Source organism: Nansenia antarctica (genome assembly GCF_963989245.1).
Source record: "Nansenia antarctica genome assembly, chromosome: 2".
NCBI lineage: Eukaryota > Metazoa > Chordata > Actinopteri > Argentiniformes > Microstomatidae > Nansenia > Nansenia antarctica.
The window spans coordinates 29,944,028-29,971,527 of record NC_137675.1 but is presented as its reverse complement, the minus strand read 5'-3'; the positions used below and the strand labels follow the sequence as shown (position 1 = coordinate 29,971,527).

Sequence of the window (27,500 nt, the reverse complement as noted above, 5' to 3'; positions counted from 1 at the left end):
TTCCCAATAAGAGTTCTAACAGTTCTCAATAAGAGTTCTAAGAGTTCCCAATAAGAGTTCTAACAGTTCTCAATAAGAGTTCTAACAGTTCTCAATAAGAGTTCTAAGAGTTCTAAATAAGAGTTCTAAGAGTTCTCAATAAGAGTTCTAAGAATTCTCAATAAGAGCTCTAAGAGTTCCCAATAATAGTTCTCAATAAGAGTTCTAAGAGTTCCCAATAAGAGTTCTAAGAGTTCCCAATAAGAGTTCTAAGAGTTCTCAATAAGAGTTCTAAGAGTTCCCAATAAGAGTTCTAAGAGTTCCCAATAAGAGTTCTAACAGTTCCCAATAAGAGTTCTAACAGTTCTCAATAAGAGTTCTAAAAGTTCTCAATAAGAGTTCTAAGAGTTCCCAATAAGAGTTCTAAGAGTTCTCAATAAGAGTTCTAACAGTTCTCAATAAGAGTTCTAAGAGTTCCCAATAAGAGCTCTAAGAGTTCCCAATAAGAGTTCTAAGAGTTCCCAATAAGAGTTCTAACAGTTCCCAATAAGAGTTCTAAGAGTTCCCAATAAGAGTTCTAAGAGTTCTCAATAAGAGTTCTAACAGTTCTCAATAAGAGTTCTAAGAGTTCCCAATAAGAGCTCTAAGAGTTCCCAATAAGAGTTCTAAGAGTTCCCAATAAGAGTTCTAACAGTTCCCAATAAGAGTTCTAAGAGTTCTCAATAAGAGTTCTAAGAGTTCCCAATAAGAGTTCTAAGAGTTCCCAATAAGAGTTCTAACAGTTCCCAATAAGAGTTCTAACAGTTCTCAATAAGAGTTCTAAGAGTTCTCAATAAGAGTTCTAAGAGTTCTCAATAAGAGTTCTAAGAGTTCTCAATAAGAGTTCTAAGAGTTCCCAATAAGAGTTCTAAGAGTTCCCAATAAGAGTTCTAACAGTTCTCAATAAGAGTTCTAAGAGTTCTCAATAAGAGTTCTAACAGTTCTCAATAAGAGTTCTAAGAGTTCTCAATAAGAGTTCTAAGAGTTCTCAATAAGAGTTCTAAGATTTCTCAATAAGAGTTCTAAGAGTTCTCAATAAGAGTTCTAAGAGTTCCCAATAAGAGTTCTAACAGTTCTCAATAAGAGTTCTAACAGTTCTCAATAAGAGTTCTCAATTAGAGTTCTAAGAGTTCCCAATAAGAGTTCTAAGAGTTCTCAATAAGAGTTCTAACAGTTCTCAATAAGAGTTCTAAGAGTTCCCAATAAGAGTTCTAAGAGTTCTCAATAAGAGTTCTAAGAGTTCTCAATAAGAGTTCTACGAGTTCCCAATAAGAGTTCTAACAGTTCTCAATAAGAGTTCTAAGAGTTCTCAATAAGAGTTCTAAGAGTTCCCAATAAGAGCTCTAAGAGTTCTCAATAAGAGTTCTAAGAGTTCTCAATAAGAGTTCTAAGAGTTCTCAATAAGAGTTCTAAGAGTTCTCAATAAGAGTTCTAAGAGTTCCCAATAAGAGTTCTAAGAGTTCCCAATAAGAGTTCTAAGAGTTCTCAATAAGAGTTCTAAGAGTTCTCAATAAGAGTTCTAAGAGTTCCCAATAAGAGTTCTAAGAGTTCCCAATAAGAGTTCTAAGAGTTCCGAATAAGAGTTCTAAGAGTTCTCAATAAGAGTTCTAAGAGTTCCCAATAAGAGTTCTAAGAGTTCTCAATAAGAGTTCTAAGAGTTCCCAATAAGAGTTCTAACAGTTCTCAATAAGAGTTCTAACAGTTCTCAATTAGAGTTCTAACAGTTCTCAATAAGAGTTCTAACAGTTCCCAATAAGAGTTCTAAGAGTTCCCAATAAGAGTTCTAAGAGTTCTCAATTAGAGTTCTAACAGTTCCCAATAAGAGTTCTAAGAGTTCCCAATAAGAGTTCTAAGAGTTCTCAATAAGAGTTCTAAGAGTTCCCAATAAGAGTTCTAACAGTTCTCAATTAGAGTTCTAACAGTTCCCAATAAGAGTTCTAAGAGTTCCCAATAAGAGTTCTAACAGTTCCCAATAAGAGTTCTAAGAGTTCCCAATAAGAGTTCTAACAGTTCCCAATAAGAGTTCTAAGAGTTCCCAATAAGAGTTCTAAGAGTTCTCAATTAGAGTTCTAACAGTTCTCAATAAGAGTTCTAAGAGTTCCCAATAAGAGTTCTAAGAGTTCCCTATAAAAGTTCTAACAGTTCCCAATAAGAGTTCTAAGAGTTCCCAATAAGAGTTCTAACAGTTCCCAATAAGAGTTCTAAGAGTTCCCAATAAGAGTTCTAACAGTTCTCAATTAGAGTTCTAACAGTCCTCAATAAGAGTTCTAAGAGTTCTCAATAAGAGTTCTAAGAGTTCCCAATAAGAGTTCTAAGAGTTCTCAATAAGAGTTCTAACAGTTCTCAATTAGAGTTCTAACAGTTCTCAATAAGAGTTCTACCAGTTCTCAATTAGAGTTCTAAGAGTTCTCAATAAGAGTTCTCAATAAGAGTTCTAAGAGTTCTCAATAAGAGTTCTAAGAGTTCCCAATAAGAGTTCTAAGAGTTCCCAATAAGAGTTCTAAGAGTTCCCAATAAGAGTTCTAACAGTTCTCAATAAGAGTTCTAACAGTTCTCAATTAGAGTTCTAACAGTTCTTAATAAGAGTTCTAAGAGTTCTCAATAAGAGTTCTAAGAGTTCCCAATAAGAGTTCTAAGAGTTCCCAATAAGAGTTCTAAGAGTTCCCAATAAGAGTTCTAACAGTTCCCAATAAGAGTTCTAACAGTTCCCAATAAGAGTTCTAAGAGTTCTCAATAAGAGTTCTAACAGTTCCCAATAAGAGTTCTAACAGTTCTCAATTAGAGTTCTAAGAGTTCCCAATAAGAGTTCTAAGAGTTCCCAATAAGAGCTCTAAGAGTTCCCAATAAGAGTTCTAAGAGTTCTCAATAAGAGTTCTAAGAGTTCTCAATAAGAGTTCTAACAGTTCTCAATAAGAGTTCTAAGAGTTCCCAATAAAGGGCTCTGCACACAGCGTGCGATTTCTGTTGCGCGTCAACATTCCATTTTGAAGTTTGAATGGAAGTCTATGAGAACATCGCATTTCAACACACACGCCCCGATTTTAATCGCACGGCGAAAATTCGATTCCATTCATTTTGAATGGGACAAAGCACACGGCGTGCGAGTTTTGTCGCACTGTCAAATTTGTGCTTTTTCCCATTCAAAATGAATGGAATCGAATTTTCGCCGTTAAGAGTTCTAAGAGTTCCCAATAAGAGTTCTAAGAGTTCCCAATAAGAGTTCTAACAGTTCTCAATAAGAGTTCTAAGAGTTCTCAATAAGAGTTCTAAGAGTTCTCAATAAGAGTTCTAACAGTTCTCAATAAGAGTTCTAAGAGGTCTCAATTAGAGTTCTAACAGTTCTCAATAAGAGCTCTAAGAGTTCTCAATTAGAGTTCTAAGAGTTCCCAATAAGAGTTCTAAGAGTTCTCAATAAGAGTTCTAAGAGTTCTCAATAAGAGTTCTAAGAGTTCTCAATAAGAGTTCTAACAGTTCTCAATAAGAGTTCTAAGAGTTCTCAATTAGAGTTCTAAGAGTTCCCAATAAGAGTTCTAAGAGTTCTCAATAAGAGTTCTAAGAGTTCTCAATAAGAGTTCTAAGAGTTCTCAATTAGAGTTCTAACAGTTCTCTATAAGAGTTCTCAATAAGAGTTCTAAGAGTTCTCAATAAGAGTTCTAAGAGTTCTCAATAAGAGTTCTAAGAGTTCTCAATAAGAGTTCTAAGAGTTCTCAATAAGAGTTCTAAGAGTTCCCAATAAGAGTTCTAAGAGTTCTCAATAAGAGTTCTAAGAGTTCTCAATAAGAGTTCTAAGAGTTCCCAATAAGAGTTCTAAGAGTTCCCAATAAGAGTTCTAAGAGTTCCCAATAAGAGTTCTAAGAGTTCTCAATAAGAGTTCTAAGAGTTCTCAATAAGAGTTCTAAGAGTTCCCAATAAGAGTTCTAAGAGTTCCCAATAAGAGTTCTAAGAGTTCCGAATAAGAGTTCTAAGAGTTCTCAATAAGAGTTCTAAGAGTTCCCAATAAGAGTTCTAAGAGTTCTCAATAAGAGTTCCCAATAAGAGTTCTAAGAGTTCCCAATAAGAGTTCTAACAGTTCTCAATAAGAGTTCTAAGAGTTCTCAATAGGAGTTCTAAGAGTTCTCAATAAGAGTTCTAAGAGTTCCCAATAAGAGTTCTAACAGTTCTCAATAAGAGTTCTAACAGTTCTCAATTAGAGTTCTAAGAGTTCTCAATAAGAGTTCTCAATAAGAGTTCTAAGAGTTCTCAATAAGAGTTCTAAGAGTTCCCAATAAGAGTTCTAAGAGTTCCCAATAAGAGTTCTAAGAGTTCCCAATAAGAGTTCTAAGAGTTCTCAATTAGAGTTCTAACAGTTCTCTATAAGAGTTCTAAGAGTTCCCAATAAGAGTTCTAAGAGTTCCCAATAAGAGTTCTAAGAGTTCCCAATAAGAGTTCTAAGAGTTCTCAATTAGAGTTCTAACAGTTCTCAATAAGAGTTCTAAGAGTTCCCAATAAGAGTTCTAACAGTTCTCAATTAGAGTTCTAACAGTTCCCAATAAGAGTTCTAAGAGTTCCCAATAAGAGTTCTAACAGTTCCCAATAAGAGTTCTAAGAGTTCCCAATAAGAGTTCTAACAGTTCCCAATAAGAGTTCTAAGTGTTCCCAATAAGAGTTCTAACAGTTCCCAATAAGAGTTCTAAGAGTTCCCAATAAGAGTTCTAAGAGTTCTCAATTAGAGGTCTAACAGTTCTCAATAAGAGTTCTAAGAGTTCCCAATAAGAGTTCTAAGAGTTCCCTATAAGAGTTCTAACAGTTCCCAATAAGAGTTCTAAGAGTTCCCAATAAGAGTTCTAACAGTTCCCAATAAGAGTTCTAAGAGTTCCCAATAAGAGTTCTAACAGTTCTCAATTAGAGTTCTAACAGTTCTCAATAAGAGTTCTAAGAGTTCTCAATAAGAGTTCTAAGAGTTCCCAATAAGAGTTCTAAGAGTTCCCAATAAGAGTTCTAACAGTTCCCAATAAGAGTTCTAACAGTTACCAATAAGAGTTCTAAGAGTTCCCAATAAGAGTTCTAACAGTTCCCAATAAGAGTTCTAAGAGTTCCCAATAAGAGTTCTAAGAGTTCTCAATAAGAGTTCTAACAGTTCCCAATAAGAGTTCTAACAGTTCTCAATAAGAGTTCTAACAGTTCTCAATTAGAGTTCTAAGAGTTCTCAATAAGAGTTCTCAATAAGAGTTCTAAGAGTTCTCAATAAGAGTTCTAAGAGTTCCCAATAAGAGTTCTAAGAGTTCCCAATAAGAGTTCTAAGAGTTCCCAATAAGAGTTCTAACAGTTCCCAATAAGAGTTCTAACAGTTCCCAATAATAGTTCTAAGAGTTCTCAATAAGAGTTCTAACAGTTCCCAATAAGAGTTCTAACAGTTCTCAATTAGAGTTCTAAGAGTTCCCAATAAGAGTTCTAAGAGTTCCCAATAAGAGCTCTAAGAGTTCCCAATAAGAGTTCTAAGAGTTCTCAATAAGAGTTCTAAGAGTTCTCAATAAGAGTTCTAACAGTTCTCAATAAGAGTTCTAAGAGTTCTCAATAAAGGGCTCTGCACACAGCGTGCGATTTCTGTTGCGCGTCAACATTCCATTTTGAAGTTTGAATGGAAGTCTATGAGAACATCGCATTTCAACACACACGGCCCCGATTTTAATCGCACGGTGAAAATTCGATTCCATTCATTTTGAATGGGACAAAGCACACGGCGTGCGAGTTTTGTCGCACTGTCAAATTTGTGCTTTTTCCCATTCAAAATGAATGGAATCGAATTTTCGCCGTGCGATTCAAATCGGGGCCGTGTGTGTTGAAATGCGATGTTCTCATAGACTTCCATTCAAACTTCAAAATGGAATGTTGACGCGCAACAGAAATCGCACGCTGTGTGCAGAGCCCTTATAGGCGAGTCAATATATGGTTTAACCCCAAAAAAATTGATACAAAAGGTTTTTCAATGGATTCTGGTAGTATTGGGCGTGCTAAATAACATACTAAAAGTCGACCAAAATCGACCCCTCCGAAAGCCGTCATTTCCAAGATGGCGTCCCAGATGGCGCCGGGGCGATTAAAATGGCTATATCTCAAATTAAGAAAATGGTGCAAAGGATTTCTTAACTGATTCTGGTACCTCTGGGCATGCTCACTAACATACTAAAAATCTAGGAAAATACACCTTCCAGAAAGGCTTCATTTTCAAGATGGCGTCCAAAATTGCGGCCGGCCAAGCTTAAAATGGCTATATACAGTATATGTCAATAGAAAAATTATATAAATGATTTAAGAGTTCCCTATAAGAGTTCTAACAGTTCCCAATAAGAGTTCTAAGAGTTCCCAATAAGAGTTCTAACAGTTCCCAATAAGAGTTCTAAGAGTTCCCAATAAGAGTTCTAACAGTTCTCAATTAGAGTTCTAACAGTTCTCAATAAGAGTTCTAAGAGTTCTCAATAAGAGTTCTAAGAGTTCCCAATAAGAGTTCTAAGAGTTCCCAATAAGAGTTCTAACAGTTCCCAATAAGAGTTCTAACAGTTACCAATAAGAGTTCTAAGAGTTCCCAATAAGAGTTCTAACAGTTCCCAATAAGAGTTCTAAGAGTTCCCAATAAGAGTTCTAAGAGTTCTCAATAAGAGTTCTAACAGTTCCCAATAAGAGTTCTAACAGTTCTCAATAAGAGTTCTAACAGTTCTCAATTAGAGTTCTAAGAGTTCTCAATAAGAGTTCTCAATAAGAGTTCTAAGAGTTCTCAATAAGAGTTCTAAGAGTTCCCAATAAGAGTTCTAAGAGTTCCCAATAAGAGTTCTAAGAGTTCCCAATAAGAGTTCTAACAGTTCCCAATAAGAGTTCTAACAGTTCCCAATAATAGTTCTAAGAGTTCTCAATAAGAGTTCTAACAGTTCCCAATAAGAGTTCTAACAGTTCTCAATTAGAGTTCTAAGAGTTCCCAATAAGAGTTCTAAGAGTTCCCAATAAGAGCTCTAAGAGTTCCCAATAAGAGTTCTAAGAGTTCTCAATAAGAGTTCTAAGAGTTCTCAATAAGAGTTCTAACAGTTCTCAATAAGAGTTCTAAGAGTTCCCAATAAAGGGCTCTGCACACAGCGTGCGATTTCTGTTGCGCGTCAACATTCCATTTTGAAGTTTGAATGGAAGTCTATGAGAACATCGCATTTCAACACACACGGCCCCGATTTTAATCGCACGGTGAAAATTCGATTCCATTCATTTTGAATGGGACAAAGCACACGGCGTGCGAGTTTTGTCGCACTGTCAAATTTGTGCTTTTTCCCATTCAAAATGAATGGAATCGAATTTTCGCCGTGCGATTCAAATCGGGGCTGTGTGTGTTGAAATGCGATGTTCTCATAGACTTCCATTCAAACTTCAAAATGGAATGTTGACGCGCAACAGAAATCGCACGCTGTGTGCAGAGCCCTTATAGGCGAGTCAATATATGGTTTAACCCCAAAAAAATTGATACAAAAGGTTTTTCAATGGATTCTGGTAGTATTGGGCGTGCTAAATAACATACTAAAAGTCGACCAAAATCGACCCCTCCGAAAGCCGTCATTTCCAAGATGGCGTCCCAGATGGCGCCGGGGCGATTAAAATGGCTATATCTCAAATTAAGAAAATGGTGCAAAGGATTTCTTAACTGATTCTGGTACCTCTGGGCATGCTCACTAACATACTAAAAATCTAGGAAAATACACCTTCCAGAAAGGCTTCATTTTCAAGATGGCGTCCAAAATTGCGGCCGGCCAAGCTTAAAATGGCTATATACAGTATATGTCAATAGAAAAATTATATAAATGATTTTGTCATTTGATTCTGGTACCCCAAGTACCCCTAGACATACTTAGGAACATACTAAAGTTTTAGGGAAATACACCTTCCGAAGAGGCTTAATTTTCAAAATGGTGTCCAAAATGACGACTGGGAGCTTAGAATGCCTGTATCTCAAATGGGAAAAAAATCTAAAGGATTTATAAACTGATTCTGGCACCTCTATACATTAATAACGAGCAAAATATCTAGCTAAATATATCTGCTAGGAATGCATCATTTGCATCATCAAAATGGCTGCCTGTAGCTTATTTTGGCTAAAATTAAAATTGGTTATTATATTCAACCTAGAAAGCTGGCTTTGGTGTTGAACACAAAATAAATGACCCACTTATTGTGGTCTTTAGGCCTACTCATCATCATCTTCAGGATCCTCTGGGAGAAACTTGTTATGTGGATTGTCACATTCATGAAGTTGACATGGTCCACAGACAGTAGTACAAGGTAGTCCATATTTTCTGCATGAGCAGCGAAGTGTCTTGCAGGCAGTGGTACAGTTACAATGAATGACCTTCAAGAGACTGTCTGGAGCAGCATTCATTGTTGACATGAGTGGGACAAATCTATTGTCCTGCAGGTTCCAGCCCCAGTCTAGAGCATCTATACCATCATCTGTTCCCATCCAGACCATGACCTGGTAGTATGCTCTACGACAGTGGAAATTGGTAGCAGATTCAGTTGGTGGTAGACGTTCAGGCGTTACCGTTGATGAAGCTGAGACAACCTTCTTGCTGAAAATGTTATATCTCATTTTTGCAAGCGAATCTGTGCACTTTCCACCAAAAAAGACAGCCATTGCTTGGCACCCAAGGTCATCGATCACATCTGTTGTCTGGTTTGGTACAGTGAATGCATTGGCACAAGCCTGAAGGACAGGATCCCCTTTTACAAGTTTTTGGAATGCTGTCTTTTTGCCAACTCCGAAGATCCGGGAAGTTGTGTCACAGCCAGTCACAGCATGGATGAACAGCAACTGAGAACACACATCCTGTCCGAGTACTTCTTTCAAATGGTTTATGGCGTACACTTTAAAACTGCCATCAGCTTTCGACTTGTCTGATCTGAAATAAAGGCCCTTGCTATGATATCTCTCTGTGCATAGTAAAGAAGTAAGACGAGGAGATCAGTATCTTCTCCAATCAGCGTCGTGGTGTGAAGAAGAGATGATCCCACTGCGGCCCTTACTATGTCTACATCAGCATCTCCAAGTGAATTGACCACAGTGCAATCCCGTTCTTTCAGTTCATCACTTATCATGTGGATCAGTTTCTGTTTATTCAGATCTCTTGACAGGAACTCCTCCTTCTTACCTGAGAACTCTGTCTCAGCAGTGAAGTTGACAATGGGATGAATATTGTTTCCTCTTCTTTGATGTGTGTTGTCTTTAATGGATGGCCCATCCTGATAGCCATCAAACACAATGGTTGTAGCTGAGCCATAATGTTGGATGGTGAAGTCTGCATATGACTGTGCAATTTTACCATAGCTTTGTCCGTGCTTCCATTGTATTCGGTGAAGGAGTGAACCACCATCAAGAACATAATGCTCGGTTTCTGGTACAGAATCTAGGATTGCATCACTTGCATGATCACAGATCGCGTGCGCTAGTTGTGGTTTATCAGCTTTGCGGAAGACGTTTCCGGCTTCAAAGAGGGCAGGAGGGAAAGGACTGAGTTCGTAACGCATAACCTCCTCCAATGACAGCTCTCCAGTTTGGGAGACAATAAGGAAACGTTGAAAAAGAAGTGCAGAATCAATGATTCGATCAGGAGCAACCTTGATAGACGATTTTTGTCCAAGGGTTATGGCTTTATCCTTTCTACTAAATGAAAATGTGAATGCCGGCTGTCCGATCATTTTGTGCATGATGTTGGAGCTGAATGAGTACTACGCCAACTACAGCTCCTTCTACAACACCACAGACATCCCCCCGCCCAACATCCAACCTGCGTACGTCATCAGAGGGCCCTGCTGGGAGACCGCCGTTGGCATTGTTAGATATACATACAATATCTCTATATATATACAACACTCTCTCTCTCTCTCTCTTTCTCTCTCTCTCCCTCTCTCTCTCTCTCCCTCTCTCTCTCCCTCTCTCCCTCTCTCTCTCTCTCTCTCTCGCTCTCTCCCTCTCTCTCTCTCGCTCTCTCCCTCTCTCTATGCTGTAGGCCTATACGTATTATTAATATTTTTATATTTAATAGTTCATATTTTATAATATATAATATAATATTTGATGGCGAGTGCCATACCTTGCCATACCAAAACGACGCCTATGTTGCACATCTGGTTAGATGCCGAACTGCGTTTCGTTGTCTTAGTACTTAGTACTCTATCTATAGTCCCACTGCCCCAGCTGTAGGTGAAGGTCTATACAGTGTATATATTTTAACAGAATTGTATTCTGTCTATGGCCGTATTCTGTCTATGGCCGTATTCTGTCTATGGCTGTATTCTGTCTATGGCTGTATTCTGTCTATGGCTGTATTCTGTCTATGGCTGTATTCTGTCTATGGCTGTATTCTGGAAGGTGTATTTTCCTAGATTTTTAGTATGTTAGTGAACATGCCCAGAGGTACCAGAATCAGTTGAGAAATCCTTTGCACCATATTCTCAATTTGAGATATAGCCATTTTAATATCTCCACCGCCATCTGGGACGCCATCTTGGAAATGGCGGCTTTCTGGGGGGTCGATTTTGGTCGACTTTTAGTATGTTATTTAGCACGCCCAATACTATCGGAATCCATCGAAAAACCTTTTGTATCAATTTTTTTTGGGTTAAGTGCTTTTTTTCATAGATTGATTCACCTATTAAGAGTTCTAAGAGTTCCCAATAAGAGTTCTAAGAGTTCCCAATAAGAGTTCTAACAGTTCTCAATAAGAGTTCTAAGAGTTCTCAATTAGAGTTCTAAGAGTTCCCAATAAGAGTTCTAAGAGTTCTCAATAAGAGTTTTAAGAGTTCTCAATAAGAGTTCTAAGAGTTCTCAATAAGAGTTCTAACAGTTCTCAATAAGAGTTCTAAGAGTTCTCAATTAGAGTTCTAAGAGTTCCCAATAAGAGTTCTAAGAGTTCTAAGAGTTCTCAATAAGAGTTCTAAGAGTTCTCAATAAGAGTTCTAAGAGTTCTCAATAAGAGTTCTAACAGTTCTCAATAAGAGTTCTAAGAGTTCTCAATTAGAGTTCTAAGAGTTCCCAATAAGAGTTCTAAGAGTTCTCAATAAGAGTTCTAAGAGTTCTCAATAAGAGTTCTAAGAGTTCTCAATAAGAGTTCTAAGAGTTCTCAATTAGAGTTCTAAGAGTTCCCAATAAGAGTTCTAAGAGTTCCCAATAAGAGTTCTCAATAAGAGTTCTAAGAGTTCTAAATAAGAGTTCTAAGCGTGCCCCACAGTTCTAATCTCTTACCATATTCTTTGACTTCAAACACGGATGTGAAGACCTGCTGTGGAGTGCTCTGGAACCTGCAAACCACCTTCCAATCCCCAAGACTACACACACACACACACACACACACACACACACACACACACACACACACAAGGGTGAAAGAATAGGACCCAAAGTAACAAGATGAAATTAATTGATTGTTCAGTCAATCAATTAATAAAGAAATCAATCATTAACTTCAGTTAGTCAGTCGGTTGGTTGATGGACTGATAACATGAGACATATGTGACACGTTCTAATGCTTTGGTCCTCATATCGGGATCTGATGGAATGATCTTATGAACTTTTCTTTCGATCAATCCAAATTCGAATCAATGACACGTCGCTAGTCAATTAACACAGCTTGTTTTGTGAACCTGCTAACAATGTAAAGTAGTGTTATAGTTAACTAGGTAGCAGTGGGGGATTACTCACCGAATCTAGCGAGTTTGTGTTGTGATTCTCAACAGCGTTGAAACGTAGCTCCGTGTTTCAAAAGAAAAGTCTGAACATTTTGACTGGTTGCCGATATGAGGACCAAAAGACTAGAACGTGTCACATTTCTTTAACATTTTGTGAGCTTAGAATTATACGGTTCTATCTCCGTTTAGGGTAGTTCAGAGATATTGAGCGTCAAAGTTTGGACATTCCATTATGTTCTGTGAGATGGAACCTTTCTATTTTATGAATTACTAACTCAAAAATGTCAATATTTTAATAAAAACACCACCCAGGCATTAATAAACACCTAACGGATCAGATTATGTAAAAAACTCAATTTTGACCAAAAATGGAGATAGAACCTTATTAAGGTTAACCTATTATGGTTAACCTAACCTAAGGTTAACCTTATTAACCTATTATGCACTTCATCAATAAGACGAGGCGGTAGATCTAAACTTAAGACGTGGAGGCGTGGTCAAGGCCACTTTGCTATTATATTATAAACACAGCAATACCTCCGCTTGTGAGTTGAGAAGTATTACAGAGGGGTCGCTGGAAGACTGCAGGAATGACAGATGTTGATGTCATTATATTACGCACGGCATGCTCGTACTGTATGTGCACAGTATGCGGAGGCAACATACTGTACAGCGCTGGCCTCTCCCTTCTGAAATAAAGCATTTATACTGTGACCGTAATTGACGTCTTGCCTGGAGCCACGTGCGTGTTCATGTGTGCCCACATGCATGCGCAAACCGCGGAGGCGCGCTCGTGTTTCAAAACGTGCATGAAGTCTAAACTTAAGAACTTTTCAAACCACTACTTAGCGCTAGGAGAAAAGTCAGATCGCATAATAGCAGCGGCGCCTAGTGCACTTCATTAACATAATGAACACTCCCACAATGAGCAATATATGCACGGGAGTTTTACGTCTTATGTGTGGGCGCCTATCGACACCTGCATAATAGCAGTAGCGCGTATGAAGCGCATAATAAGGGTGGCGGTAGGTCTTAACCTGGCGGTGCGTCTTAATTAAGACTTAAGATGGCAAGTTAAGAAGTGCATAATAGGGCCCTCTATCTGAATTTCTCTTGTTTTATCAAATGTTCCAATTATTTTCATTTCTTGTGCTGGTTTAAAATTGCAGGAAACTAGCACAAATAATTGTGTGGGAGAGAGGGGCCGCCGCTACCAAAACGTGCACAGTTTTGGGTCGCTCCACCACCAAAAACTCTCACTCCAAACTTTTGGTGAAACTTGGCAGCCCTAAAGTGTTTCTAATATCGACACTAACACCACGATGTGTGTGTTCAGGGATGCATGAAGCTGGGGGCAGGAGGAGAACTATATGAAACGATGAAGGTTGGGGTAGCAGCCTATAGTTCCTGTAAGAAACTCAAACCACTTTCACCTTAGAGCAACAACTCCTATCTCATATCTCAAACATGCATTTTAAACACCCTCTGATGGAAGGGTACATCTGTTCCACCTCAAATAATACCATCTTATTCACTCCCCTAAGTCCTCTGCTTTGCAGGGTTGTGTAGCTGTTTAATGATTTCCTGTTGTCTTGCTTGCATGTGGTTGTTCCCGATTCTGCCTTTTGTTTGGTTTATGTGGTTCTGTCTTTTGTTTGGTTTATGTGGTTCTGTCTTTTGTTTGGTTTATGTGGTTCTGTCTTTTGTTTGGTTTATGTGGTTCTGTTTTTCTATAATAATAAAAAAAAATCATAATTAATAATTAAAAAGATAATTTAAAAAAAGAGGTGTCTGAAGCTGACTAGTCTCACGAAAGAAACAGAAGAAGAAAAAGAAAGATCTCTTTTTGAACTGGGTCATCCAGCCCACTAGATGGCAGGTCACGTTGTATATGAGCCGTGAAACTGCAGACAGGAGAAAGCTGCCGAAGGAGAACCGTCGCTCAAGTTGACTGACGTCAGGAGGACCATTTCCCAGCGCACTGGCGGGAGTGACAGATATCAGACATACTCTTTATCTGCCACCGACAACTGCAAAGACAGCCTTCGTTGTCGAATTTGTTCTAGGCTAGAGTATGGCAAGTGTCAGATTGCTGGCTAACGCAAGCAAGAATTAAGGTCTAGCGCCAGAAGGAGACAAGGACGGCGGCCGTGCTGGACGGGTTGACACACTGTGTTGTTAACCTGGGTTCCAGACACACTGTGTTGTTAACCTGGGGGGTTCCAGACACACTGTGTTGTTAACCTGGGGGGTTCCAGAATCCAGACACACTGTGTTGTTAACCTGGGGGGTTCCAGACACACTGTGTTGTTAACCTGGGGGGTTCCAGACACACTGTGTTGTTAACCTGGGGGGTTCCAGACACACTGTGTTGTTAACCTGGGGGGTTCCAGACACACTGTGTTGTTAACCTGGGGGGTTCCAGACATTGTCAAGTGATTTTCAAGCGATCTAGGTAGTTTGCTGCTTAGGCTCCGGAGGGGGGGGGGGGGGGGGGCGGCAATCCGCTGATTTGAGCTGTAACAGCAGACATGGCTAAGGTTCAAGTGTTGAACGTCGCTGTGTTGGACAACCCGAGCCCTTTTGGAAATCCTTTTCAGTTCGAGATTACCTTCGAGTGCATGGAGGATCTGCCAGAGGGTGAGCTCATCCTCTATTCACGGCCTAGCTCGCTAATATACGCTAATGTATATATGTCATAATATACTAAGTAAACCTCGCGTTAGCTAAGTAGAACTGTAGACGACATACTCGCCAGATAGATAGATAGATGGATAGATAGATAGATATGTTGCGTGAACATTTGATTTATTTAAATGTATTATGTTTTCTTTAGCTTTCTTATAATGTTGTGGACATTTAGAATTTGGCGCCGGCGGGGGGCGGGTCACTTCTACGCCTTCTTCCACTCGATTGGTTCATTTCTGACATGTGGGTTGTTCCCCGGTGCTGTTCCGTCAAGCCGATTGGTGCGCTGGTATGACCATCATGGTAGCAAGGGTTACTCATTATGAATAAGTCGCGGGAAAATAAATCTAGTCTTGTCCTTGATCATTTTTGATAGGCGAAATATCTCACCCAGTTCCGTAATATAATGCTGTCCAGTTAATGTGGTGGCGGCACATTAGACACAGTTTGACACAGATCTGTCTAACAGAATGCTGGAAATGAAAAGTAAAATCAATTTGCACATTTTCTTCACTCTTGAACACCACCAAGCTAAACTTTGAATGGCGCGGCCGTGATTTTAGGACGATATTTCCATTTGTATTACTTCCGCACTGACGATTTCACCGTCAAGGTTGAGGTAACAATCATTGCAGAATTGTTATTACTACTGTACTATTATGTATTTTACTAATAGACAGCATGGTTGTGTGTGTTTTTTGCGTTTTGAAAGTCAATATTTTGGCATTTTTCCTTCTCCAGTGCAGAGAATATAGTTTGGGCAAGGTCACATGTAGGCGTGTTTGAGTTGAAAAGTCAAACTGACTAGGAAGGAGACACTGTCTGTCTGTAAGGCATTGTGTCGATCTGATCCTGTGTGTGTGTGTGTGTGTGTGTGTGTGTGTGTGTGTGTGTGTGTGTGTGTGTGTGTGTCTCTGTGTGTGTGTCTCTGTGTGTGTGTGTGTGTGTGTGTGTTCCCTGCAGACCTGGAGTGGAAGATCATCTACGTGGGTTCGGCGGAGAGCGAGGAGTACGACCAGACTCTGGACTCGGTGCTGGTCGGACCCGTTCCTGCAGGCAGACACATGTTCGTGTTTCAGGTGAGCCTGACAGCCACATGCGCACACGCACACACACCCTAACACGCACACACCCTAACACTCACACTCACACGCACACACCCACACCCACACCCACACTCACACACACCCTCACGCACACACCCTAACACATACACACACAGACATACTCTCACACACACACACACACACACACACACACACACTCATACACACCCTCACACACACATATCCTAACTAGTGATGCTCCGATCTGATCGGCGCCGATCGGTATCGGCCGATATGGCCTTGATCGGTTTTGATCGGAGTTCTCAAAACGGCCGATCAAACACGACCGATCAGTTTACAAAATGGCGTCGCCAGTCTGGAAATATTACACAGTGTCGGAAAGAGACAACAAATATGCCGTTTGTAATGTCTGCTCAAAAGAAATACCTCGGGGAGGAACGCACGCAAGGTCTTTCAATACCACGAATATCATACGGCATTTGCTGCGTTCGTCGATTCGCTCAGAGAGCGCCGAAGCGCACACTGGGCTCGACGTCATAAAGGGACCGAGTGCTTTGATTGGACGAGAGGCGTTCCACGAGTGCTGGTCAGAGTTCCAGCGCGACTTCACGAGCGTAGTGTAGGTAGTGTTCAGCGACGTCATGTGACCCCGCGAGCAGGAAGTCACTTGGCCCATAATAACAACTATTAGCGCGTGAGTTTTAGGTCTTCCTCTGTGCACCTTGCACAAGTGTAGATAGCGAGCGACTTTTCAGCAGAGCAGGACATATTTTAGATAAGAGGAACAGGCTGAGTGCCAAAAACGCTGAGATGCTTGTATTTCTCAAGGCTAATCTGCCAGTGATGCTGCTTAATCAGAAGTAAGGTTTGAGTCTGAAATCTCCTTAGGTGCAATGTTTTGTTTTTTTGTTTTATTGATTATTGCTGACTTGCTGTCTTATCTCCTCCTAAATATGACTTGAAACTGACTGACTTGAAACAGTATTTTATATTTGGCTATAGCCTGTTTATGTTGCAGTTTAGTTTGGGTATGTTTATTGTTCCTCAGGAAAGCTACAGTATAAGCTCCAAGTTCTCTAAGAGCTACTAGTTCCTCTCATTCGAGTGGAATGTTGCACATTTGATGTGACAGTGTACATTTTATTTATTATGATTTTTATTTTCACATTTTATTTGTTTTTCCTAAGCTACAGGTGGTTGTGAATTCAATAAAACAGATGGTCGTCAATTCATGATACTTTCTCATCTCCTAATTTCATTTGAATACTTAATATACAATGTCAATGGTGTTAAGAATAATTAAAAACATAAATAATGCTACACAATAAATAGAATGCTTCAATTGCCATTTTCGACGCTGTGATCGGTGATCGGTGATATCGGATCGGCAGATCACTGATTCCAGTGATCGGTGATCGATGATCGGCACCAAAAACCCTGATCGGAGCATCTCTAATCCTAACACACACACCCTCATGCACACACCCTATTACTCACACACCCTCACGCACACACCCTAACACTCACACATGCACACACACACCCTATTACTCACACACACACACCCTCAAGCACACACCCTAACACTCACACATGCACACACCCTAACACTCACACACACCCTCACGCACACACCCTAACACTCACACACATACACACACACACACACACCCTCACGCACACACCCACACTCACACCCTCACGCACACATATCCTAACACACAGACCCTCCCGCACACACCCTAACACTCACACACACACACACCCTCGCCTCACATGCACACACCCTAACACTCACACACACCATCACGCAAAAGGGTCTAACCAAACAGGCTAAAAATTATACACATCTTTAAGTCTTACAACCTCCTCATAACCCCCCCCTCTCTTTCTCCATACCAACTTTTTCCCCTCTCTGTCTCTCTTTCTCGCTCTCGGTCTTTACACACCAACCCCCCCCCCCCCCCCCCCCCCCCTCTCTCTCTCTCTCTCTCTCTCTCTCTCACTCTCCCCCTCTACACACCAACCTTTTCCCCTCTCTCTCTCTCCCTCCCTCCCTCCCTCTCTCTCTCTCCCCCCCCCCCCCCCCCCCCCCCACAGGCGGACGCCCCCAACACAGGGTTGATCCCAGAGAGTGATGCGGTGGGCGTCACCGTGGCGCTGATCACCTGCACCTACAGGGGTCAGGAGTTCATCCGCATCGGCTACTACGTCAACAACGAGTACACTGAGCCTGAGCTGAGGGAGAACCCCCCTGTCAAACCCAACTACACACAGGTAACACACACACACACACAGGTAACACACACACACACACACACACACACACAGAGGTAACACTGAGCCTGAGCTGAGGGAGAATCCCCCTGTCAAACCCAACTACACACAGGTAACACACACACAGGTAACACACACACACACACACACACAGGTAACACACACACACACACACACACACACACACACACACACACACACAGGTAACACCCTTAGCTGAGGGAGAACCCCCCTGTCAAACCTAACTACACACAGGTAACACACACACACACACACACTCACGCTCGCTCACACAGTAGCTCAAAATCACAAACAACAACAAAATAAGGTGACAATAGAATAATACAAATACGATAGAGTTTAACAGTTCAACTAAATTCCCAAGATTATGGAGTTGGCACTTGGGCCGGCCGGTATATTGAGTTTTTACAATATATTCAATGTATTTTAACACACAAGATGGTCCTGAGCTGTATCGACTTTTACCATGTTATTATTTTTAAACCCATGTTTCAAAACAAGGTTTTGTCTCGTCACAGCTCGTGTGTAGAGTCTGCTGTCAGAACTGTGTTTGGTGTCTGTTAGTAATAAAGACCTAGGCAAAACTGACTTGGATATCTAACTTCTATTTAACTGACTAGGATGGAACATTTTAGTTTTGAGAAATTCGAGAATTCTGAAATCTGATTCTGACATGGCCTCTCTCCCCCTCCCTCTCCCCCTCTCCTTCCCTGTCCTACTCCCCTCCCTCTCCCTCCCTGTCCCCCTCTCCCTCCCTGTCCCCCCTCTCCCTCCCTGTCCCCCCTCTCCCTCCCTGCCCCCCCTCTCCCTCCCTGCCCTCCCTCTCCCTCCCTGTCCCCCCTCTCCCTCCCTGCCCTCCCTCTCCCTCCCTGCCCTCCCTCCCCCTCCCTGCCCTCCCTCCCCCTCCCTGCCCTCCCTCTCCCTCCCTGTCCTCCCTCTCCCTCCCTGTCCCCCCTCTCCCTCCCTGTCCCCCCTCTCCCTCCACCCCTCTCCCTCCCTGTCCCTCTCTCCCTCCCTGCCCTCCCTCTCCCTCCCCCTCCCTCTCCCTCCCCCTCCCTCTCCCTCCCTGTCCCCCTCTCTCTCCCCTCCCTCCCTCCCCCCCCTTCTCCCTCCCCCCCCCCCTCTCCCCTCCCAGCTCCAGAGGAACATCCTGGCGTCTAACCCGCGCGTCACCCGTTTCCACGTCAACTGGGACGGCTGCGCGGAGAAGATGGAGGACGTGGAGAACGTGGACCCCGCCCCCAACAGCAGCAGCAGCAGCATGCTCCCCCCCCCCGCATGCCTCCCGGGGAAAGCCCCGCCCCTCGGACAGATGCCCGACAACTCCATGGACTGCCTGTAGGAGCCCACACACACACACACACACACACACACACACACGTTTGGACATGGACTCCATGGACGCTCAGTCTCCGAGCCACACACACTTCCTACTCCTCCACCAGGAGCCCAGACACACACACACACACACACTCACACACTCACACACTCTCACACACACACACACACACACACACACACACACACGCTACTCCTCCACCAGGAGCCCAGACACACACACACACACACACAAAAACACACACACACACACTTCCTACTCCTCCACCAGGAGCCGAGACACACACACACACACACACACTCACACACACACACACACAAAAACACACACACACACACACACACACACACTTCCTACTCCTCCACCAGCTTTGCCTTACTGTGACGTCTGACCCCCACTCCCCTCCAGCAGCATCTGGGAGGAGGGATGAAACACCGAGCCTCCAGTCCACCGGGGGGCAGTGTGTCCTCCTCCCCCCCCCCCCCCCCCCCCCATAGCGGATCTTTTCTGGAGTCATAGAAACAATAGAAGCAATATCCTCATATTCTTAAAGCGTGATTATTGTTTTTTTACACTGTAATCCAATGGATTTATTGTTTTCATTAGTCAATAGTAGACACGTTCAGGAAAGAAAATGTACTTTCTAAAACAGGATAGACGATAGGAAAATGGTTGCGTGTCTGTTTAAACCTTGCGTTTCCCCCTGTTGTGATTTGTATATGAACAAACTCAGCCCTGAAGTGTTTCAGCAGAGTGTGGTCGGGTCAGCTGACCGTGGGTCTGCTACTACGCCCTAGGGCACGCAAAACTAGTACCTCATCAGAAGACAGCTGTCACTAACGTGTTCAAAGTTGTGTGCGCTCAAAACCCAGGAAACTCTGAAATGTCGGAACTTGGGGAAAGTCGTCGATCTGAGACGTGACGCCTGAGGCTTGTCCCTCTGGCGGCGTCGGGACCGACCCGAAGGAAAGCTCTACGCAAAGAACTCGCCTACTTATTTGAACTCGGAAGTTCAACGTTCAACTGAACTTCAGAGTTAGCGTGTTTTTTTACGATTGTTACTCTCTTGTTCCTGTGAGGCCTCCGATGTGCGTCGGGATGTGCGTCGGGACCGACCCGAAGGAAAGCTCTACGCAAAGAACTCGCCTACTTATTTGAACTCGGAAGTTCAACGTTCAACTGAACTTCAGAGTTAGCGTTTTTTTTTACGATTGTTACTCTCTTGTTCCTGTGAGGCCTCCGATGTGCCCTATCTCCGCCCTCCGCCCTCCACCCTCCACCCTCCACCCTCCACAGATAACTGTGCATCTAGAATCAGATCTTGTCTTAGCGTCCCTGAAATCAACCCCTTTCCAACACAACACAAACCAAGTTCTAAGTTCTAGTTCGGGGGGGCTGGTGCTAGCGCCGGTTCTAAGTTGGTTCCGCTTGCGAACCGTCTTAAGAACCGGTTTGGCTTTTCCCCCCACGGGGCGAGAGAGCCACGCCTCTGTACACATCTCCGCTTGCCTAGCAACTCGTAAAAGCGGTTCTTCGCTCTAGAACCAGCCGAGTGTTGGTGCCACTACTGGAACCAGTTTTTCCTGGTCCAAAAACGGGTTCTTCTTTTTTGCTGTCGAAAACGCGAAGAACCGGTTGGAGGTTCGGCTACCGGCTCCGAACCGGCTGCCGCAAACTGGCCTTGGTGGAAGATGAGGGAAATGTAAGTCTCTCACTACCCTTACTGGCGGTTAGAGGTTAGAGGTTAGAGGTTAGAGGCCACTTCTGGCTGCGCCGTTTGAGTTTTGGAATGACGTTATTATTTATTATTATTATTTACCTTTATTTTACCAGGCGAGACAATTAAGAACAAAATTCTTATTTACAATGCCGGCCTGCAATAAGGGGAAAGGGGAGGGGGGCTGAAAGATAAAACATGTTAAAAACAAAGCACAATAAGCATTAAACACATGCATGTAACACAAACAATACAACAAAAGCACTAACGGACATCAAGAATGGAATACAACAGTAAGCACAAAAAGCAGACAGGCAACACAAGACAATACAATACAACAAAACGCACTGGGACACAGCCAAAAAGCAGACAGGCAACACAAGACAATACAATACAACAAAACGCACTGGGACACAGCCAAGCAAACACAACAATACAGCAGTAAGCACTGATACACAGTCAGGAAAGACAATTATACAACAATAAGCGCTGGGACACAACCAATCAACACAGCGATACAACATGGACACTAAGACAGCCAGTAAACAAACCAATACAACGATACACACTGAGACACAGTCAAGCAAACATAAATACGGTACAACAATAACCACTGAGACACAGCCACCAAATACAACAACAGCAATAAGCACTTACGAAACAGGCCAACAAACATTAGAAAACAGTATTAACATTAACACAGAAAAGCTTAAAAGCAGAGAATGAGCAGACATGAGCGTATGGGGGCATAAAAACAAGTGCAGGTGGACAGAGGGGGTGTGTAAAGGGAATGAATACAAGTGCTGCCTTACAGAGAAGAGAAGCATGTGCAGGAATCAGTGAGGGTGTCTGAAATAGTGAGTCTGAAGGCAGAGAGGGAGATGAGTTTATCCAGTTTGAGGGTTTTTTGCAGAGCATTCCAGTCAGAGGGGGCAGCAAACTGGAATGATGCACGGCCAAGGGAAGTGGTGGATTTGGGAATTTTTTGTTGGATGTGGAGTGAGGATCGGGTGTTGCGAGTGACAGGCAGAGGGTGAAGCAGGAGACACAGATAGGGGGGTGATAGGTGGAGGAGGGTTTTATAGATGAGGGTGAGCCAGTGCATGTGACGGCGGGTGTGAAGGGAGGGCCAGTTGACCAGGGAGTAAAGAGTGCAGTGGTGGGTACTGTAGGGGGCGTTAGTGGCGAACCGGATGGCGGAGTGATACAGTGTGTCGAGCGTGGAGAGTGTAGCTTTGCATGCAGACCTGTAGATTGTGTCACCGTAGTCGAGCATGGGGAGAATGGTCATTTGAATGAGGGTGCGTTTAGCGGATGAAGTGAAGGAGTGACGGTTTCTATAGAGAAAGCCAAGTTTGGCCTTAATCTTGGTCTGTAGTTTTGAGATGTGGTCTGAGAAAGATAGTGAGCTGTCTAACCAAATTCCCAGGTATTTATACACCGTGACCTGCTCCAGGATAGCTCCCTCACAGGTGGTAATGATGGTGGCTGGGGGGGGTGTGGTGCCTTTACGGTTGAACCACATGAACTTGGTCTTGGAAGTGTTAAGGGACAGTTTGAGGTGGGTGAAGGCCTGTTGGATCTGGAGGAAGCTATCCTGGAGAGTTGTTAGTACAGAGTCAGGGGAGGGACCAGTGGCATAGAGAATAGTGTCGTCAGCATATAAGTGAATGAGTGAATTTCCAGCAGCCAGGGGGATATTGTTGATGTATATAGAGAACAGAGTGGGACCAAGTATGGAACCTTGAGGGACACCCTTGGTGACTGGGAGGGGGTGAGAGAGAAGGTTTTCAAACCTCACACGTTGCACCCGGTGAGAGAGGTAATGAGAAAACCAGGTTAGTGAGTGGTTAGTAACCCCGATGCTACTCAGTCTGTTCAATAGAGTGGGATGGTCAACGGTGTCAAAAGCCTTTGCCAAATCAATAAATATTGCCGCACAGTGCTGCTTAGCATCTAACGCAGAAGTGATGTCGTTGAGTACCTTTAGGGTTGCTGGAACACAACCGTACCCTGCGCGAAAGCCAGACTGCGCCCCAGAAAGTAAGTTATACACATGCAGATGAGTAATGAGTTGTTTGTTGACAAGTTTCTCAAATAACTTAGACATACAGGGCAGGATGGAAATGGGCCTATAACAATTTGGGTCAGCCTTGTCACCACCTTTAAACAGTGGGAGCACTCGCTTCTTTCCACTCGGCAGGTAAACTGGCTGAAAGAAGGGAGAGGTTCAACAGGTCTGTTAGGGGGGCTGCGATGATGGGGGCGGCAGTTTTAATAAAGAACGCCGCCAGCTCGTCTGACCCGGCAGCTTTTTTGGGGTCCAGAGAGGTCAGTTCCTTTAGGACCTCACCTACTGAGACAGGCCTGAGGGAAAAACTGTGAGCGGGGGGGAAGGGGCTAGGAGGGCAAACAGGACTGGAGGGTGAGTGTAGCAGGGGAGTGGGGCTTGGAGGCAAAGGGCTCGTTGGAATAGGAGAGGGGTTAGGAGGACCTGAAACAAGACCAGAATTTGTAAAGTGACGGTTAAAAATGTCAGCCATCAGACTTTTATCTGTGACTACAAGGTTGTCTACATTAAGTGACACAGGCAGGGTCGAAGGTTTGTTCTCCAGTTCTCTCACTGTTTTCCAAAAGGCGTTGGGGTCTGAGCCACAAGCTGTGAACTTCTCCTTATAGTAGCCAGTTTTGGGGAGTTGGGAGTGTTTGTCAGTGGAAGAGTTGTGAAGTTAGGTTGTTTCTGATATGTACACCTCTCTCCCTCTCTCTCTCTCTCCCCCTCTCCCCTCCCTCCCTCTCTCTCTCTCTCTCCCCCTCTCCCCTCCCTCCCTCCCCCTCTCCCCTCCCTCCCTCCCCCTCTCTCTCTCTCTTTTTTCCCCCATCGGTCGTCTTACAGACTGTTTATAAGCGTTTTCTAAGTGTCGTTTTCTACTTTTTTTTTTTTTTTTTTGCTTTAAATTAATACCATTTTATTATTTATGTATTCACAACAGTTTTGGTAAAATTGTGCCTGAAACACACAGCAGACATACACAACTGGCAGAATAACAACACAAAGAAACACGTGATCATCAAACAACTAATTCCGGTTTTTAGAAACATTCAAAGCCAACGACGCGTAACCATGGTGACCTTAACATAAGCAGTAGCGTCAGTGAGAGGGTTCCATTAGAACAGCATGGACTGGAGGGACCGTAGCCACTTCCTGCTGTTGCTCAGGCTGTCCGGGGGGAGTGGGAGGGGATGACAGTGATGGGGCCGTAGGGATGCCCCTGACACACACCCAGCTCTCTGCCAGTCACCCGCTCTAACAGTTTGAAGAACATTTGAGCTGCAGTACTGCGGTCTGCATCAGGGGGCAGCAGAGAGTGGAAGTCCTCTTCCAATGACACCTTTCTCAGCAGGCTCTCAGGGGTGAGCTCTGGTTCTCTCTCAGGGAGGTCGACACACTCCTCCACTATGTCCTCCATAGCCACCACCACCTCCTCTTCTCCTAAGTGTTGTTTTCTAAGTGTTGTTTCCTTAGCGCTTATTTTGTGTCCCAGACGTGTCACAAGGAGATGTGAGTTGTCGTGTTTCTTGTTTTTCTGTACACTGTATTTGTATTTTGTGTGTATTTTATGCGTTAAGATATTTGTAAGAACGATGATGATGATGATGATGATAATAATAATAATAATAAACCTTTTTGTTGTTTTTGTAAATGCATTGTCATGTTTTGAAATGATAGCTATGGAGTGTGAGAGGAGAGGAGAGGAGGGGGGGGCGGTAGGTAGGTAACGACAATAAGCCTGACTGCCCCTCTCTCCCTCGCTCTCTCTCTCCCCCTCTCTCCCTCCCCCTTCTCCCCTCTCTCTCTCTCTCTCTCTCCCCCTCTCTCCCTCTCTCTCTCTCTCTCTCTGTCCCCCTCTCTCTCTCTCATCTCCCTCTCTCTCTGTCCCCCTCTCTCTCTGTCCCCCTCTCTCTCTGTCCCCCTCTCTCTCTCTCCTCCTCTCTCTCCTTCTCTCTCCCTCTCTCTCTCTTTCTCTCTCACGCAGGCACTCGCTCTCTGTTTCATTCATAAAATGCAGCAGCAAAGCATCATATCTCTCCGCCATTTTCACTCTGCAGACTTGCCTCACGTTGCTAGGCAACTGCAGAAAGGGGGGGGGGGTTGTCTGTGTCTGCCCCTCATGCTCACCGTCATCCCATTAGGTCTTCATCATCATCATCATCATCTCAGCATCTTCATCTTCACACACCCCTAACCCACCCCACCCCTTCCCTCCAAGCCATGTTATGCTGAAAACAAAGGATGGGTAAAAGGAAGTGCCATGTTTACTACTGGCAATTTGCCCTCACCCAGCTTCACTTTTGTTATTAGCACAGTTGAGGGGTAGGAGTCTATTGAGTCTAATAATAATAATAACAATAATAGTGTATGCCATTTAGCTGACACTATTATCCAAAGTGCTTGTCGTTGCAGGGATACATGTTTCAGTGTATATGATCCCAGCAGGAAACGAACCCACAACAGCCTGAGCGTCTTTAGCAGGTTCTGGCCAGCCACGGTGCAAGGACGGATGAATGCCATTCCGTCCTATGGGATTTTGAGCATGTGTGTTTCATAATAACATACGAGACTTTGCGACGTGTTCCATCAGGGGCACACACATTTATTTTATATTGAGAAAGTTGTATTGTAACTAAGAGTAGGCTTGAACCTAGTTGCCTATTCTATTAAAGTATTTCATTAGATTGTTTATTTCCAGCGCCAGGGTAGCCCGTGCATCGCTATTACACAAACTCACTTTGGAAGTCCTGCCTTAATTTTGACCAACGTTCCTATAAATAGCTCGTCCTTGACGTCACTCGTCCAATCACGGGTAAGCCGGGAGGGAGGGGGTGGGGGGGGTACTGCTGACAACCAATGGGGGTTCTCCAAACGGACCGATTCGGAATACACCCACCCCCGAGCCTATCCCCCAACCAATCATAAACGAGAAAATGTTTTTAAAAATAAATAAATAATAATACGTTCTTGGGAGGAAAATAATTAGTGGCGTCACTGTTTTCTTTTTTTTCTTCTTCTTTTTTTTACGGGTGGGACGCGATCACATTTTTGTCGACCAATCACAGGCTACCAAAGGTTAGGCCTAGCTGAGAGGCGGCCAATCGGCATCCCTTCGCTCCTCCCTGTCTGTCACGCCGGAGTCCGCCAATGGGCTCCGCGGAGGGGCGGGACCGTCGCTCGGCTGCTAGTTCCGTCAGATACACCGACATGTACTGGGGGGATATGTTGATTTTGGTGAATTCCCGTCGTTTTCGGGCCCAGTAAAGACATCAACCTCGGAAACGGGTTCAGGAAAGGAAAGGAGCAAGCCTTCCAGGTTGGGGGAAAACGGTCCCTCTCCGTGGTCCAGGACGGTGTATCTGCGCTGCGGTGAGGCGGGGGAACCAGGGGGAGCCAGGGGGCTGCAAGGAGGGACAGGCGGGGGATAGGGGGACCCGAGGCGGGCTCGTTGTGGGCTGGACTCGGTCTCGGTCTCGGTCGGCCGGTCCAACGAAGCAACAACGACCAACATAGAAAGGAAGGAGAGAAACCCCTCTCTGTCCCCAACCATCTCGGATTATAACGTTCTACTCTCCCCCCCTCACCCCCCACCCAATTATCTCACGACTCTTTTTTGCGTTTTGGTTTATCAGCTGAGCTCCAGTCCTTTGCCAGTCTAGACTGCAGCTGTCAAGCCATTCGGAACCAACACACACGCACACACACACGCACACACGCACACACACACACACACACACACACACACACACACACACACACACACACACACACACACACACACACACACACACACCGTGAAGTGAACGCAGCTCAGACCGAGTCGTGGAGACTGCAGGGCGGGTTAGGGAACCACCATGGGCAACGCGCCCACGGCCAAGAAGGGCAGCGAGATGGAGAGCGGTGGGTATCAGTCCTGCGCACACACACACACACACACACACACACACACACACACACACACACACACACACACACACACACACACGCACACACATCATGTGTCTGCGAGAGAGAGATAGAGAGGGAGGGAGAGAGAGATAGAGAGAGGGAGGTAGGGAGGGAGCGAGAGAGGGGGACATCATGATGCACCTCTCAAGTTTGGAGATTTGCATTGCATCCGTTGATGTGATCGAATCCGTTAATGAGGCAATTGAAATTGAAAGGAAAAGGCCTATACGGTTCTGTAGCCTATAATCTACTGGACGGAACATTGCAAGTTGCTTAAAGAAAGGCCTACTTCCATATGGTGCTCAGTACCCATACGTGTTCATTCATTGCATTCTTTATTAAGATGGATTTCAGAGTAGGGTTTTCTTTTTTAAATTATTATTATTATTATTATTATTATTATTATTATTATTATTGTTGTGTTATTGTTATTGTTATTATTTCCGAATCACAGATGTTGAGTGAGTGGTTTCGTGGTGTCTGTGCCATCCAAACCTCCTTGACGGAGCCTAGAGAGAAATAAGTTGTCCGAAGTGACAGAAGAGGAGGTGTAATACGTTCTAAACCACTGGAGGTTATGAATCGGTTTACCCAGAGATTATGAAAGGTTATTATGGTTTCACTGTAACTTCACTCAGCAGTGTGAACAGTAAGCCTAGGGCTATTCGTGTGTTTCAG

General features: G+C 43.6%; 2 protein-coding genes across 2 annotated transcripts in view; one reads left to right on the top strand and one right to left on the bottom strand.

Annotated features, from left to right (window-relative positions):
* LOC308150101 (complement C3-like) overlaps window positions 1-11,346 on the bottom strand; it is a gene marked incomplete at its 3' end in the record, with an annotated part of 82,843 nt that extends 71,497 nt beyond the window's left edge. The window contains exon 1 of the mRNA XM_080522966.1: window positions 11,270-11,346. The remainder of the gene's footprint in view (window positions 1-11,269) is intronic.
* Window positions 11,347-14,243: 2,897 nt separating this feature from the next.
* On the top strand, window positions 14,244-19,107 carry LOC308149610 (histone chaperone asf1b-B-like; the record flags this gene model as incomplete). Its single annotated transcript, XM_080522481.1, has 4 exons — window positions 14,244-14,352; window positions 15,364-15,479; window positions 17,568-17,744; window positions 18,901-19,107. The coding sequence occupies 4 exons, from the start codon at window positions 14,244-14,246 to the stop codon at window positions 19,105-19,107; spliced, it is 609 nt and encodes a 202-aa protein (XP_080378607.1).
* Window positions 19,108-27,500: the final 8,393 nt, after the last annotated feature.